Source organism: Caenorhabditis remanei, chromosome I (genome assembly GCF_010183535.1).
Source record: "Caenorhabditis remanei strain PX506 chromosome I, whole genome shotgun sequence".
NCBI lineage: Eukaryota > Metazoa > Nematoda > Chromadorea > Rhabditida > Rhabditidae > Caenorhabditis > Caenorhabditis remanei.
In genome coordinates this window covers 10,835,650-10,852,216 of record NC_071328.1, presented here as the reverse complement: position 1 = coordinate 10,852,216, position 16,567 = coordinate 10,835,650, and the positions used below count along the sequence as shown (strand labels likewise).

Below are 16,567 nucleotides of genomic sequence, written 5' to 3'. Positions count from 1 at the left end.
TTCAAAAAAAAACTTTGAAAAAATTCTAGCTATCTATCATCTATTTATAGGTTGAATTGTGACTTCTGAAAGTACGAGAAAAGAAATATTTAATCATTGATCAGGTTCAAGTCACAAAATATCGGAGATCATCGGCGTGTTTCTGCTTCTGATTGACTAGTGGTGGAAGGAACAAGTACTTCAGAAAAAATGAAAGTTTTCGAAATGCTCCATCACACTTCGTAACTATCATTCTTTGTGAAACTACATACACATTCAGCCGACATTGTAATTCCTCTCGCTGATTTTTGGTTGAAACGATCAGGTAGTGTCACAGTGTTAGAACTGATACAACTTTCAATCTATCTTGAGTGTAAGGTACAAATCAAGATGTTCATTCTTGGTAAATAATCAATTTTGTACAAACTCTTCAGTGAGATATATTGTTTAAAAGAGGGTTAACGCTCACAAATGTTTGGTCTTTAAATAGAAAATGTAGCACGGTTCCGTCTTTAAAAATAATTGAAAAGCGTTAGAGTTCCGAACGAATTCTCAAGGTTGAGAATAAAAAACATAAAAAACATAAAAATACTCAATTTTCACTTTCAAAAAGTGATCAAGAACCTCGAAACTTTCTCAAATGAAACTTGTGGTCAACTTGTTTCTTTTCTCCTCCAAACGACATATGTACTAGAACTATAAAAACGTAACAACTCAAAAAAGTGACCGAAATTGTAGTTGTTTTTTTCGAAAAGATGAAGTTAAAAGCTACAGTTTGAAATAAAAAACCAAAAAAATATAATAGGAAATGGTTGAAACCAATACACGTCTTAACATAAATCAATGTGCGTATTGGTTGACTTTTGGTTGAAAAGCCGATCTCGGGATAACGATAAAGTTTAAAATTTATTTCGAAATTCAACTTGGTCTGAACCGAAGAAATGGAGAAATAGACTAAAATTCGGACTTCGGAAGTGTTGAAAATAAAAAGAAGTAGAGATTCAGGAACTATTTGAAACTGACTGAACGTTTTCTTGTACATATTTTCTTGTATATAAGTAAGTTACAGCATGAAACGATGTGGTCTCTTAATTGGGTTTTCAACACGAAAAAGGGAGGTCATAACCATAAAACTGTCTCCTTTTTATTCATTTTTACACTGAAACTGACCCCGAAACTAACATTTTCCGTCTTCTCATGAATCACTGAAATAGAAAAAGAAGAGAAGAAAAAGTTCAGAAATAATTTGAAGGTCGACTGAGTGAAATGGACGACAAGAGACCAGAAGAGAAGATGGAGAAGCACCTCTTGAAAAAAAGAGAAGTGAATAGGTTTCGGAGACTGAAAAATGGTCGAAAGAGGGGTTCTTATTCAGTGGTTTCTTGATGATGTTGGTCACTTCTCATGATCTTCAAAAGCAGTTTTTTATGAGGAATGGAGGGTCAGTTGGACAGAAAACTGGAAATGGATTGTTATCATACTGCATATATCATTAGCATATATCACTTCAAACATCTGGAACTTCTATCTATTCCCTCCGATTATCTGTATAGACTATTTTCTTTTCATAGTTTTTGATGTTCAATGATTCACGAAATGTTTCAATTCAAGAAGGTCATTTGACTGAAAAAGGAGGGACAGACAACAGCAGTGAAAGTTCAAGACACGATTATGTTTTGAACTATATAGAGAGAAGGAGGAAGAAGTTGGGTGGAAGACATACAGATAATGAAGTTCAGTCTTCATTTCCTTTTTGTCAAGGAGGTGGCTTGTAGTAGTTTGAGAGTTCTGAAAAAAGCTGTTTTCGCTGTTTTCAACGGAAAAAAGGAGATTTGAGTTGTTTACTACAAAAATAGAGATCTAAGTGTAAATTCTTTTTCCCCCAAAGTACATAAATATGGAGCAGTGTGTGGTTCGGTAAAAGCCTCTACAAAGACAGAACATTTCAACAGAGACGTTACTCTTATTGGCCAATGCTCTGCACAAATTGAGACAATTTGGCGGCTCTTCACACTTTAAAAGTGCTTGAACTGAAAACTCATACCGTTCTAGGATACTGTAGGTCTTGTCAAACAGAAGGTGATTACTGTATTGATTAATTAGACTTTCAAAATGATCGGATTCTAAACTCAACCAGAGCACACAAGATTCATATCCGATTGTTAAAGTCAAGATGATATTGTTAAAACTGAGAACGTATGTTATTAGTCTGGTTTCCAGAGAATGGAGCAGAGTTTCCAATTAGCTAAAAGCATATCTTGGTTAGTTTTTGCATGGCCCGAGGTAAAATTCCAAACTTGTAAAAACCCATCCCCGAAAAGAATAGCATTCCAAATATGTTCATTTCAATGTTCCAAAATATTTAATGTTCTTTTTGCCGCAAGCAGTTTGAAACAATAACATCGTAAAGATCAAGATCGTGAAAAACACTTCACAGATAGATCGCATTCATTCAATTTGCCAACCAATAAAATTTGCAATTGACCACTCATTTCCTGATGAATTCTCGAAGAGAAATACTACAGATAGAGAAGGAATTCGAAATTAATTGGAAAAAAGATTTAGAAAAAAAAATAGTTCGTCAGAGGGCATTTATACAAAAATTTTGGAATCGAAACCAACGTCTTCAAGTGAGGGCAACAGTAACATCTGCAGACATCGGCAGATAACACAAAAATTCTTTTCTTTTCTGCCATTTCTTATTCTTCTTTGGTTTTTTTTCGTTTTCCCGCGCGTTGGCAAACTGGATCTGATAGATGCCGCCTGATGACGGAGGAAGGAGGAAAAGTAGAGAAGAGGATGAAAAAATGAGGGAAAAGATAAGAGAAAATCATGGAATGAGGGACGTACGGATAACGGAATAGAGGAAAACTGAGTAGGAAAAAGGGAAACGAATTGTATATTGCGTTAACATTAAGAAGGGAAAGTGGAAATGGAAAAGGATTGAAATTGGGAGAGAATTGGATGAGGAATAGAGTGATAAGAAGCTTCTTCTAGATATGGGAGAATGTAAGGTTCTAAACATTTGAGGAGAAAGATTCACTGAAATCCAAATAAAGAATACCGTTTTACCGACTAGAACCCAAATTTTCCGAGTGTAGACGACAAATGACACAGTTTCTATCGTTTTCTAAATACCGTATCACACTATAGTGTACATGGGATCGAATACAGTATCCAGAGTCATAACTTGAGAAACAAGTTCATAATTTTTTGAGCTTTCGAAGACATGGACGGTAAAGAAGAGAATGGGTGGTAGGTAAGAAAAAATTAAACTTTTCGAATCGAAATTGGCAATGATTTCTTGAAAGTGTCAAAGAAAAACCTTGTTGAAAAAAAAACCTTTTGAAAAATGAAAATCTAGGCGAAAAACTAACTTTAAGAAAACAGTACTCTTACCTTAACCTAGCCTCAAAAAAACTGAGACAGTTCGGAAAGAAGAAAACTACTAGCACGACAAACTATGCAACAGTTTGCAAGACTGGGAGAGAATACATAAGAAAGTGTGTGAATGGCTCTAAGCTTCCAGCCCTGCGGCACTGCTTCAAGTAGGCGTTTCCCTTCTTGTTTCCACAAATAATTTATTATGTCATTTCGAGAGATAAAAATTATGCAAAGAATAAGACGATCTTTTCGCAATGTTTTCCAACAAAAACTTTCATAATAACGCATCGTTTCGAGAATCGAATTGGGCAATTCTCAGCGTAATTCTCGATAGAAAAACGAAGTAGATGAAGATTTTAATCTGAGAATAAAATTACGTAGGACGACTTCTAAAGGCGTCAAAATGGTAGAAGGAAGGGGAAGATGAAATGTGGCAACTCGTGTTTTGACACATTGTGCAACGATTTAAATCCAAAATGCACGGGAATTTCCGAAAATTATACATAGCTATTGTGGTTGGGTGATTTCAATTTTTGAAGGCTATGCAAATCAAGCCAAGATCATTATTTTTCAGTTGACAATTATTTTCAAAACCAGACTGACAAAACACGGCAAAAACACGTTACCCTAATCCCTTTCTTTATCAGAATTAAAATCGTCATTATTTTTTGAGAAAATTCAGTTTCCAAGTTTAAAAAGAAGAGGAACGTTGAAATTTGATATTCAGAAACGGATTAAGAGAATTGTTAGTTTCTCTATTCCTGTCTTCATCAATCCTCTCTTCTCAGATCAATGATCCAAACACGAACTCACGAGCAAACTCTTTCAAAAGAACCATGGTATCATGGACTGTTGCCACGTGAAGATATGAAAGTGTTACTGACACAGAGGGGAGATTTCCTCGTAAGATTCACTGACCCAAAAATTGGAGAATCAAGGAAGTTTGTTCTATCAGTTTATGTTGGAATTGCGGACGATGTGAGTTCTTGAACTATGTTGACCACCTAGATTGCACACATTTCAAAGTTTTCTATTGTCTAGTTGGTATACGTTTCAGATCCGTCACTACGTCATCAGAGAAATGGAAAACAAATTTGCGGTGGACGTGAAATGGTTTGCCACGATTCCAGATCTTCTAAACTATCACCATCGTACCAAGGAGCCAGTTGCTAGTGGAGTGAGTCAAATAGTCCCCTCCAACTCATATTCATTCATTTCCTTCCCAGTGTGCAGAGTCAGTACTTATCCGGCCAATTGGTCGTGAACCGTGGGAAAAACAACACTCTGATGTGACATTGTTGAAGAAACTAGGTGAAGGAGCATTCGGAGAAGTTCAGTTAGGAGAGATTCGAATTGGAAATACGGTCAAGAAAGCGGCTATCAAACTAGCAAAATTGGAGTCATTGACCAAAGAGCAAATCAAAGAAATAATGCACGAGGCGAGGTTAATGCGAAAATTCAAACATCCGAATGTTGTTACTTTTTACGGAGTTGCTGCAGGACAGGAACCGTTGATGGTGATTATGGAATTGGTGAATAGTTTCAGTTTTCATTCAGATTTATTCAAATTTATTATTTTTCAGGCTGAAAATGGCGCGCTCGATTCATATCTGAAAAAGAACACTGGCTCATTGTCAATGTCCAAAAAGAATGATATGGTCTTTCAAGCAGCTCTTGGATTGGAATACCTCCATTCTCTTCAAATCATCCATCGAGATATCGCTTCCAGAAACTGTCTTTATGGAGGAGGACAAGTCAAAATATCGGATTTTGGAATGTCCAGAGAGGGGACCAGTTATCGATTGAATCCTTATAAAAAGTTCGGTCCGAATGGCTACAGTAACCGCAGTATTTCTTTTTCAGAGTTCCCATCAGATGGCTGGCTCCAGAAGTTCCACGCACCGGATTCTATACTCCAAAAACCGATGTTTTTGCCTACGGAATCATGTGTTGGGAAGTGTATCATGACGGAACAGAACCGTATCCAGGGATGAAAGTGGCTGAAGTGTTGCCACGTGTACAGGAAGGATATCGAATGCCTTTCGAGGCAGGGGTTGCCCCGGCTGTTGTCAAGTACATCACAGTTAGTGGAAATTATAAATACACAGACAAACTCTTATTTATTTACAGGAAAGAATATGCTCGGCTACAGAATATGATCGTGTCACAATGTCTGAAATAGTTCGTGAACTTCCGAGCATTGATGGATTCGAACAAGCTCCCGGATCCAACAGTTACTTCGAACTTCCCAATAAAATCAAAAAAGAAGATCTTACACCATCGAAACAATCTCCACTCGTCAACATTCTTCCACGTGTTTCTCAACCAGTTTCTGCTCCATTCGCAGCTACTAATCAAGTTGTAAATGTGCTCCAGGCTCCACCCACTTATCTGGACCGTGCCCCAGACAAACCGGAGAAGACAATGCAACAGAAGAAGTCAGTTTCCATTACTACTACTACGGAGGAGGGAAAGTGAGTTTGATAGAATCAGTTCAAGACAAATGTTTTTTTTAATTTCAGCAAAAAGAGTAAAACTCCGATTCGTACTCGTATTACAAACTTCCAAAACTTCCGTGGTACTCCTTCGAATAACAAAAGTCAGTCGGTTTCGATTGCTGCAAACACACAGGCAAATGCAAAAGCGGTATGACGTCAGAGTGTTTTCTGCCGAGTTTCCAACTTGTTTCTTTCAGAAAAAGAAGAATAAACAGTCGTCGTCATCTTCTGTTGATGCTCCCACATCATCTGGATTCTCTGTTCTTAGTATCTTTCAGAAAAAGAAACCCAGTGGAGATAAGAGTGAAGGTTTATGAAGGTTCAGGAAGTTTTGAACTCGATATAGTTGCATCTGATAGAATGAAACGTGTTTTTCAAGAAAGTATTCTGCATTTTATTTTAAAAAATTGTTTTATAATACATTTCGGATTCATTTCGAACAAACTGTGTCTGTTCTATTGGAAATACAGTAGTCCAAGCCACATCAAGTTTACCGAGTATTAAAAATATATATTATATTATTCATAGGTTTAAATTGATTTCAAGTTTTAAAAAGTTGAAAACGCTCTCATTTGCTGACTGTTCCCGGCAATTCCACCTAAATGTTCAAGAGGAGAAATACTTGTAACTGTATTGACCACAAAAAACGAACAACATTTCTATCTTGTTAAAGTGGTTCCAGTGGTGTTTTGAATGATCGTTTATTATCACGTAGTCAGAAAATAGTTCTGCCAAGAATGAAATAGTTTAACAGGACGAGTATTTATATAATTTCTTCGGCTCCTGCCTTCTCAGTTTCTCCTGTCCATCCATGCTATTCTTTGCGGAGGCGTTTTGGGGTGTTGTGATAACGTGCTTCTCAGTACCGCCTTTTGATTGACCTTCTTGCCACTGCTCCTATACTTAACGCCTTATCCTCTGCTCCTCTCGGGTCACCTGGTCTCTCGTTGTACTTCTCTTCCAAGTGCTTGGGTGTCAGTTGTCCTTCTCAATGCTTGTCTCCTATAACCGCTATCATCTTCTCGATCTTGATTGATTGCCTTGCTCTGCATGATCGTCGGTTACGACACTTGTGTTAAGAAGCATTGTTTTTCCAACCTTGGTCAGATTAAAGTAGCTCGATTAATGATTTTCCCCTACCTGACTTGAAAACTTCAATCAACGACCCTTTCTCAATTTACGTAAATGTATACAAAAGTCATCAATTCGAAACAAGTAGAACATTTTGTTAAACTCATAAAACTTTCATTGACTGTGGTATTGCGAACAAAAATGTTATTTTGGAAAAGTTATAGATTTAATGGGGAGATATTTAAGAGAGAGCGATCGAAAATGATGAATGGCAAAATGATAAAATTAATGTGAATGGGGATATTCGCGGAGAATAAAATAAAAATACCAAAAATCCTATTAACAAATAATAGATCTTGTTGGAGACGGAGATTATACATGAGACTGATAAGAGCAGTGAATATGATACAATCGAAATACATGGTACAACGAAACAGTTAGTAATTACCTCTTCCTCTTCTTCGGTTTTTGTTGAGAATTTGCGAGTTTTTTGGTTTGTTCAGCTTGCTTGACGTCTTGTCTTTCTTGAACTTCTGCCGCTTGTTGAGCTAATTCTATGCCACGTTCTACGAAGAAGCGACGAAATGCGTTAACGTCTTTGAGCAATCTCGGAAGATCGGTCATTGGAATATTGTAAGCAGCGTTTAGCATATCCAGTCTCTCCTCGTCCGTCTTTTTATAGAAATATTTTTCGAGCAATTTGATGATGTGAGGTCGATGCTTTTCTTGCTGAAACAAATCAACATAACTCAGAAATCCAAAGAAATTTAATTACCGGTCTGTTTCTCCTTTCTTCCACCACCGAAGGGGGTTGGGTACATTTGAAGGCTGACGGAACATTGTAATGCGGAGGATTACGAGCTGGAGGTACCTCGGCAACTTGTGAAGTTTGGAAGGTTTCAGATTCTTGAGTAGTTGAACTAGATCCTCTACGTGCCGAAGTTGACGATGCAGAGGACATAGAACAAGATGCGATAGGTGTCTCCACAACCGCTGTAGCACCGGAATCCTTTTGTGTGTCTTCTTCAAAACTGGCGAATCCCCGATTGAGCTCTTCGGTAAGTTCCGCGACCCTAGCCTGCATGCGTTTTGAGACTTCTTCTATTGAAATCTCTCCTTCTACCGGAAGCTGTTCCGGATAGTACCGATCTATGGTACCTTGATACGTAAAAGTGTTCTCTATCGAGCAATTTGGATCCACAGCGCGGCTTTTCCTGATTCTCGTCATAAAAAGTTCATGTTCGTCGAAATGAGGGAGTTGATAGCAATCCATTATTTCTGCATAGAAAACAGTGAGCCCATCAGCCCTTCTTCTCGTAATGTCCTCCACTGCAGTATGTGCTTGTGGGAGATTAGTGAAACTAACAATTCCATATGGGTTTACATCCTTCAACACAATCACAAAAATTATTTCTCCGTAGTTTGCGAAATATTGGGCAAGTTGCATGTCAGTTAGATTTCCGATATTCGAAACGTGGACATTATAAGCACGAAGGAACTTTGTTGCATCTTTATTTTCGGACGCATTCTTGTGATACAACGGATCTCCAAACAGAAGACGATAGTTGTATGGCAATTGGTAATACCTATTCAGGAGTGGAGGCATTGCAGATGGATAGAACTTCTGTAAAAATTGTTAATATATATTTATTTAATCTCAAATCTCACCGAATAATGACCATCGAAGTACGGTCTAGCCTTGAACCGACACTCTGTGTAACAAAATCCAGCTTTTTGATACAACATGTATCCATCGCTGTTCATTTCATCTGCGAATGAATTGAAAAACGGAGTGTCCGATTGTGGTCTTTCGAACATTACATATCCCATGCAGCGTGTAGTACCATACACGTTTCTTTCGACCTGAAATAATCTAGTTCGTTGTATTTTTAAAATTAGAATAAAACACGAGCATTTGGACAGACATTCAAATCCATCCTTCCTGTGTTTTCTGTATATAATTAGTATAAATTGTTGATTATGCGACTACTACTGATTGTTGATTAATCGGTTACTCACTCTTGCCGTTATATCTCCCAGGAAATTGAACATCTTATGTAGCTCCTGATTATCAACTTCAGGTCTTAAATTATATAGTCGAAAAGTGATCTTTCCCGGATTCGGCGTTCTAGGATTTCTCCCTCGACCATAGTGAGATACTTCAACTGTTTTCCCAGACATTTCTTGCCCGTTTAGCTCCAATACCGCTTTAATCGCTTCCGATTCATTCGAAAATTGGATCATGAAAAAGCCAGTGCCCAGTTGCTGCAAGAAATCCCCTTTTCTTTCGACCGACTGTAACTATTCTTACCTGAACCTCCCTAAGTTTTCCGAATGAAGAAAACATTGGAATCGCTTCCGCTTCAGTCATATCATCCGGCAGATTTGTGGCATAAATGTTAGCGGTGTCAACGTAACGTGTTGAAGCATCTATACGTGACATCATTGCTTGAGCTGGTACACCTCCGTTTACGGATGTCATATTCTCTATGTCGTCTATCAGTTGCTGTGCTGCAATGCTCGTTTGTGTACTAAAATCCGTGGAATGCAAAATTTACCTGATTCTCGAGTGAGATATTTCACGTAGGCATACCTCTCTTCAGAGAGATTTGCTTTGTTTGCATTGAATACAATGTATATTACTTCTCCATATTTTTGCAGATAATTTAACAACGTTTCCATGCTAGTGGTTGATTGTATACGAGTTACGAGTACTATGTTCTGCGAGCAAGTCATCAATGTATATTTTTCGGACCGAATTTCTTCTATAGACATATCGACATGAACTTCCATTTTGACTGCAAAAAAATTCGTCTAAATATTACGGAATACGGAACAAAATCGTGAAAGCTAAGTAGAGACAATGTAACAACAAATAATTATTGAATAATTGGTTATTATTTTGTGAATAATGAAACTTTCGACTTTCCGAAAAAAAAGTAAAAGCTTTAGCATCCGTTTTTGTTATATATCCAGAGTTGTAACCACGGATGGCGCCGTTGAATGCAGACGAGGCAGGAATGAGAGAGCGTTGGAAAAAAGAGAGAGAAGATGAGAAAGGAATCGAAGCAAAAACGGCGAGGAGCGAAGGGAATGGAAAAAATGTTGAGCAAGAAGAGCTGTTTTTCGAAGGGTTTATGACTATGTAATCGCTCACAAAAGGACAAAACTACAGTAATGTAAATTTTCGCTGCGAAACCATTTACTCAAAAACTGGATGTTCCTTTGATAGCAAGACTATAATAATTGAAATTAGTATCGGTTATGCGTAACTCGAAAATATTGCAGCGCGAATCCACATTGAGTCGATAAACAGATGCCACATCAAATTTAAAAAGTTCAACTTTATTCAAACAACAAAAATATCTATCAAGAAAGTGAGGAGAGTTCTAGTTTTTTCATGTTACGCAAGAGCTATACGAAATACTTTCAAATCTCTGATCTTGTCAGAATTTCCTTCGGAGTCTAGAACTGGAAGAATCCAGTGACCGTTGACTTTGTGAACGCGAAGATTAAAATTTCGATGAGTCTGAGAAAAAAACATTCAAGGATTTCATTGCCAGCCCTACTAACCTCAATATTCCCATCCTTATGGCGGTATACTGCATCAATCAGAAAGTCATCCCAAACTTTTTCTACATCAAGATCACCATTACAAACAGCCCTTCGGTGATCTCGATATTGATCATTTGTAACTAATGATGTCTGACGACCGAATTCGATAGCCATGCGTAGAATAATCAAGTCGTCCGCTGATCTGAGGCCGTATTCATGAACATTTACCAAGTAAACCGTTTTACCATGGTAAATCTTTACCAAGGTAAACAGGGGGTAAATCGTTTACCGTGGTAAACCATTTACCGTATTCACAAGACATTTTTACCGAGGTAAACATTTACCTCAGTAAATGGAATTGTATTTCCCTCAAAAACACATTAACTACACATCTCAATGACTGCATAGACTTATTGACTCCACATTTTCAATGACTATAATGTCCCATTGACTAAAGTGTTCTTACTCACTCATATACTAACACTCATAGATTACAAAATTCAAGAAACTCTCTCTCTATGACTACATCTATCTGAATGAAACTAGACCATCTGAAATTATCACATATATCAGAAGTCGGACCCTTCAAACAGAGTTAGAAAAAGTAGCAGACTAGCCCTATTAGGAATCAGTTTCTATTCATGAAGATGATATTTGAAGCTATTAAATGAAAAGTGGAGATTTTTCTATTAGCGTTCTACAATCAAAACGCAGATTCTTGTGTATAAAGTCATAGCTATAGCACATTAATTAACCGAAGCAGGTCTTCAAATATCGTTAAAAGTAGATGTGTTTTGACCATAATATGATGGAAGTCGTGAAGTTACTACCGTAATATATCCTTTTTTGTACGAACAAATTTTGATATCAATAGACAAAGTAAAATATCGCAATTTCTGCAGTTTCTCACTGCTAAAAGAAGAGTTTTGGACCTGCCCACATTGATAGACTGTAACTTGTTAGAAAATGAACGTACAAAAAAATTTTCAACTATAAAAATGAAGCTCTATTCTTTATCTATATATTAATTTAAAAATTTAACTAAAAAAAATGTGAGTATCGCTTTCTTTTTGGAGGATCCTTTCACTAGCTCTACTGTAATTGGTTCGGTAAATCCCATTTACTCGCAACAAAGATGGGTAAATGTTTTCACCATGGTAAACGCATTTACCACAACTGCCGATTTTTCATGCATACCATTTTTCACCAATTTACCACAGTAAACGATTTACCTTGCTCATTTACCTCGAGGTAAATGTTCATGCATACGGCCTCTGTTTGGAAGATTATTATTTCTCAATTTTAATTCGTCTTATATAACTTACAGTTTGTCGCAAAACAAAGCGTTCCCATTGTATCTTTTGATAACTTCGTCTCTAATAGGCATCGGTGGAAAACGGGTAGCAAATACAACGTGTCGAAACTGCTTAGAAATACTGTTCCATTCCTTTCTATCTTGTCCTATTCCATAGTTCAATGCATCAACAACTACTAGATTCTCTCCGTCTTTCACCTTCTTTTCTTTCCTCCATTCACTGACTTTGGTTCTTACTTTTCCATACTCCTTGCTTTTCACATATCCTGAATTTGAACTTCGATTTCAGCTGAGACCGTAAATAAACTGATCAAACCTTCTTTAGAATTGTGAACATATTCATCAATTTTCCTCTTCAAAAGTTCGACATCTTTTGACGAAATGAAAGATTTTTCAGTATTATTTCTGGTGAACATAGTTTTGGTGACATTTGTACAAGACGATAGAATAGATTTCTTCAATAACATTTCAAAATCAGATTTCTCGATATAATAAGGATTGTTGGCTTGTGAGAACTGCATCAATGCTTCTACAATCTCCTGTGGTTTGATGTTTCGTTTCTTAGCAGTTTCGATAAACTTGTCGATATGATCGTATAGAAGACAATGCTTTGGATAAAGATTCAGAAGCTTTCTGAAATATTTTGAGTGAGAATTCAGGCCTAATTCAGGTTCTCTCACCTTATATTTTCCCAGTTCATCGACTTTAGTTCTCGTCGGAAGTAGCATAGAATCAAATCGCTCTGAAGTAAAATGATAAATTGATTATATCTCTTTTAGTCTTACTTTATGCATACATTTTGTGAAATTCGGTATACTGTCCGAAGATTGCATTGAATTTTGGAATAAACCTGGAATACGAAGAATTTAGTTCCTGAAACCCGATGAATCACCAACTTTGCTCATTTCGAAACATTGGAATTTTACAATTTTCCACTTTCTCTGCTAGGTCTTTCAGAGATTTTCGGTGTTGATCGTCCTTAATCGAGTGGAAAACAATTGAAATATAACGAGTTTTTGCAAGACGTAGCCCATCTGCGCGTTTTCCTGCTGTGTCCGTATTGGACAGAAGTTTGATTGTGTTGAGAAAAACAGTTTCATCGAGATATGAATGACACCTACAATAAAAACATTTATTCTTGCTATCAGAAACAATCATAAACTAGGATTGGAGATTTAGGATATTGAAAACTACACCAATTATCAAGAAATTAAGAACTAAACCGTAAAACTTCAGCAAGCAAAGACTGTGTCGTCTTATCGTTGAAAACCGGAGGAGAAAGAGAAGTTAGAAATTGAAATTGAGGAGTCATCTCTAGAATTGGACGAGGAAAATCTGATGAAAGTATTGGGAGAAAACTTGTTGAAGATGTGGAAACCGCACGAATGGATTTAGTCAGACAATGCATTTTGATCAGCAATATTCACACCTTGCTCCGCCAGCGTTTTCTTGTATCTGAAGTAAAGCATTTTCTTGATCTCAGTTTGGGAATTGGTAGAAATCTGACGGATTTATCCTACCGTTCAAATTGATATTTTCTGATGAAATGATTGACCCAAGACGTCGGACAGTTTCCTTCGAAGTTATTGCGCTCGGCGCGACACGCCTTCTCCGACTAAAATTTTACTATATGTAGAAAGTTTAAAAAATTCTTTCACATACTTCTTTTTCGCTTTTTCCTTGTGCCAAGAACTTATCGATACACTCCACGTACTTGTCTCTGGCCTAAAAACAAAACTTATACTTTACACTTGGGGTTTTTGATTTATTTACTTCGTAACACTTTCGTCGTTCACTTTTCAGACTTGGCTCCTCTTTGCCCATCTAACTGAAAGTTATAATCGAACATTATCGTAGGGCTCGTCATGAGATAACGAACGGGCATAGAGAACCAAAAAGCATCAGAACTCAAAAATTGAAACAAAAAGAAAATTAGACATCTTATTCAATCTGATCATTTTGCAAAGGAAAATAGATATGCAAAGTAAAACAATCGAGGGAAACATTAAAGAGATCAATATTGAGATTTTAGGGTTTAGTTCATGAGAAATCCGTAAAATAATTAAAATAATTTTATGATACATATATTCAGTTAAAGTGGTTCTCCTCCTTCTGCTGCGGGTTCACCTTCATCGACGATGAATGTAGATTCGGAACAGCGGCCTGAAAGTCCAATCATAATAAGAGATTTCTTCGGATACTTCTTCTAACTTACCAACAGCGAATATGGATAACAAAGCTGATAATACTGCAATAATTAGCATAGTGTACTCGAATGATGTGTCCTCCATCAAGTACAAATTGACAGACTCGATAACGTAAACCGATTCCATCCATGTCGAATATCGCGTGTTCATTTCTTCTTCAGGTGTGTATGGATCCACAGCTGGTGACACCATCACTTTCTTTCCAATAGACGATTTGAGACAACTGAAGTTTCCGGTATACGGACTCGGTTGCCAAGTGTACGTGTACATCTGAATCTATGATGATTGTTATCTGAAGCTATGCATCCGACTCACCGCTTGGAATTCTCCAAGATGGGAACAACTCGTTTCACTCTTCACATTCAATGTTTCTTTATCACTTCCCAAAGCGAATATCGTCAGCCAGTGAAGTACAGTTGGGAATGCAGTATGTGTTTCCATTGAAATATAAGTTGATTTCTCATTGAAGCCATACGAATTAAAAAGTTTATGATAACGGTCACCGTCCAGCTTCTTCATGAAATCACAATCGAACCAGAAATTAGAAACAATAAGACAGTCAAACAGTGTTGCTATCTGAATAAGAGATCAGTATAGTTGAGCAATTTTTGAATCATATAACGAACCAAAGCTTTATCAACTTTTGCAACGACATCATCTGTCTCCAATCCAACATAATCAGCAGATGCTGCAAGAATAGATGTTGCAACTGCCTCGATCTCTTGAATAGCTTTTTCTTTTTCGTCATTAGTCCATTGATTCTTATCAAGAATCGAATTAATTCGTCTGTACTCATATTCCTCTTTGAATGGTGCAATCAGTAGAGATTGAACAGTGGGATCGGTTTTCGCGAAGGAGTGCCAACTTGCTGGTGGAACTCTGAATGGGATAAAGAAACATATTATTCAATTATCACACCTTCTCAACTTACCTTGTCACACTATCAGTTAACTTCTCTAAATCGAATCCATGACTTCGAAGACCCCGTTCAATTCGATCAATCAACTTATTCGTTGACGTCTTGTTCTTATCGTATCGTTCACCATCCACATGCACATAGTACTTTCTTCCTTTCGATACACCAATTTGTTGAACTTCCAAAACATAATCGATTTCGTTGACATGAATTGGATGGATGCGTACAATATCCGAACGAATATTTCGCTGTGGGAAGATGTCTTTTCTGAAATAAAACATGTGAACTACTTCTTTCATATATCATTTTAGATATTCCTACCCCATCTGATACGCTGCGGCACCGCTTCCTATGTAGTCAAGTGATTCACCGTTGAAAAATGCGAAAAATACATTTTTATTCGATGCATTTGATGCTTTCTGCCACTTTTCCAGTTGAGTTCCCATGGATCGAGCAGCCGCTATCACGGAGATGATAGAAGTGAGTACTGATACTTCACCGACAGAAATTTCTGGTATCATTCCGAAACTATCCATTCTTGATGTGATCATCATGTATTTGCTCGAATTCATAGTTTCATTGGATCGAGATGAGGGTATCGGTGTTGGGAATGCAAAGATGTTATCGCTATGCATTGCCCCACAAATTTGAGGAACTTCTCTGTAAAATAATAATTTGATTATTGAAAGTAAAACTTACAGCTATCAACTCACCCACTATCGAAATTCGCCTGGAACAGTTTTGCCTTACTCTTTCCTCTTCGGTTACAAATTTCTGAATTTCCGGCTGCCATGTTAGCTAATCGGAAGCTCATGCCACAATAAGGGTAACCAGTTGTTCCATTCTCTTTGGGAATGTTGAATAATGAATGGCATCTTTCTATGACACTGAGATCATCTGATTTATCGATGAATACCATTTGAATTCGCCAATCGGTTCTCATTAAACCGTCTCGAGTGATAGATCCTCCAGAATTTATTTTTCTTTTACAATATTCCTCTTTTTTGTTTTGAAAATAGTAATCACTGGCCGCATTTGGACAATCAGCGTCATGGGAGGCAGAAGTGATTTCCTCTTCAGGGTGTTGCGGTTGTGGAGAGTTGTACAAAATTACGCCTGCTAAGCATTCAGATGATTTTAGAAGGGAAATTGTGTTGCGTCCAATAAGATTGACTGGCAGAAGAGCCCAGAACTTTCCGTTGAAGGCTGGATACAGTGCTCTCCAGCAGGATTCCAAATTTTCGAAATCTTCCTGTTTGTCAATTCGAACAATCAATCCATTCTCATTTTCTTTTGTAGCTGAAAAAAATGACTCAATAAGTTTCTTGAAAGTAGTCAATTTTTTCATCTCAAGTTCTGTTTTTCATCAATCCCTCACCCTGACATCCGAATTCGTGAGTTTTATTGAATGTTCTATAACACGCATTTCCTTCTCCTATATACAGTGTCTTGAAAACTTGATCCGAAAATCCATCGCAACGTACTCCACCGATTAATAAAACTATAGCTAACCATGATTTCATTGTTTTCCAAAGTTCTTATAGGTTCATTCGTTTTTCTTTCTGAATTTGAATACATGTCATCAATGTGAAATTATTTTTAATATAATAAAATATAATGTTGGGGCATAGTAACCTGGTTA

At 37.1% G+C, this 16,567-nt stretch overlaps 5 protein-coding genes across 5 annotated transcripts; 1 reads left to right on the top strand and 4 right to left on the bottom strand.

Moving 5' to 3' along the window:
• Window positions 1-4,155: 4,155 nt before the first annotated feature.
• GCK72_002351 (uncharacterized protein) lies at window positions 4,156-6,178 on the top strand (the record flags this gene model as incomplete). The annotated part of the gene is made up of 8 exons (XM_053723383.1): window positions 4,156-4,341; window positions 4,421-4,540; window positions 4,590-4,895; window positions 4,947-5,182; window positions 5,227-5,446; window positions 5,494-5,837; window positions 5,886-6,009; window positions 6,059-6,178. 8 exons carry the CDS (start codon window positions 4,156-4,158, stop codon window positions 6,176-6,178), a joined length of 1,656 nt encoding a protein of 551 aa, XP_053592028.1.
• Window positions 6,179-7,376: 1,198 nt separating this feature from the next.
• Window positions 7,377-9,614, bottom strand: GCK72_002350 (uncharacterized protein; the record flags this gene model as incomplete). The annotated part of the gene is made up of 6 exons (XM_003112152.2): window positions 7,377-7,661; window positions 7,708-8,556; window positions 8,601-8,795; window positions 8,952-9,197; window positions 9,244-9,443; window positions 9,491-9,614. 6 exons carry the CDS (start codon window positions 9,612-9,614, stop codon window positions 7,377-7,379), a joined length of 1,899 nt encoding a protein of 632 aa, XP_003112200.2.
• A 721-nt stretch (window positions 9,615-10,335) lies between these two features.
• Window positions 10,336-12,635, bottom strand: GCK72_002349 (uncharacterized protein; the record flags this gene model as incomplete). The annotated part of the gene is made up of 6 exons (XM_003111837.2): window positions 10,336-10,461; window positions 10,506-10,689; window positions 11,813-12,068; window positions 12,119-12,435; window positions 12,483-12,544; window positions 12,588-12,635. The coding sequence occupies 6 exons, from the start codon at window positions 12,633-12,635 to the stop codon at window positions 10,336-10,338; spliced, it is 993 nt and encodes a 330-aa protein (XP_003111885.2).
• A 558-nt stretch (window positions 12,636-13,193) lies between these two features.
• Window positions 13,194-13,626, bottom strand: GCK72_002348 (uncharacterized protein; the record flags this gene model as incomplete). The annotated part of the gene is made up of 4 exons (XM_003112194.2): window positions 13,194-13,257; window positions 13,323-13,417; window positions 13,465-13,527; window positions 13,576-13,626. 4 exons carry the CDS (start codon window positions 13,624-13,626, stop codon window positions 13,194-13,196), a joined length of 273 nt encoding a protein of 90 aa, XP_003112242.1.
• A 268-nt stretch (window positions 13,627-13,894) lies between these two features.
• GCK72_002347 (uncharacterized protein) lies at window positions 13,895-16,448 on the bottom strand (the record flags this gene model as incomplete). Its single annotated transcript, XM_003111890.2, has 8 exons — window positions 13,895-13,965; window positions 14,018-14,279; window positions 14,325-14,585; window positions 14,636-14,888; window positions 14,941-15,192; window positions 15,247-15,585; window positions 15,639-16,224; window positions 16,304-16,448. The coding sequence occupies 8 exons, from the start codon at window positions 16,446-16,448 to the stop codon at window positions 13,895-13,897; spliced, it is 2,169 nt and encodes a 722-aa protein (XP_003111938.2).
• Between the last annotated feature and the right edge of the window lie 119 nt (window positions 16,449-16,567).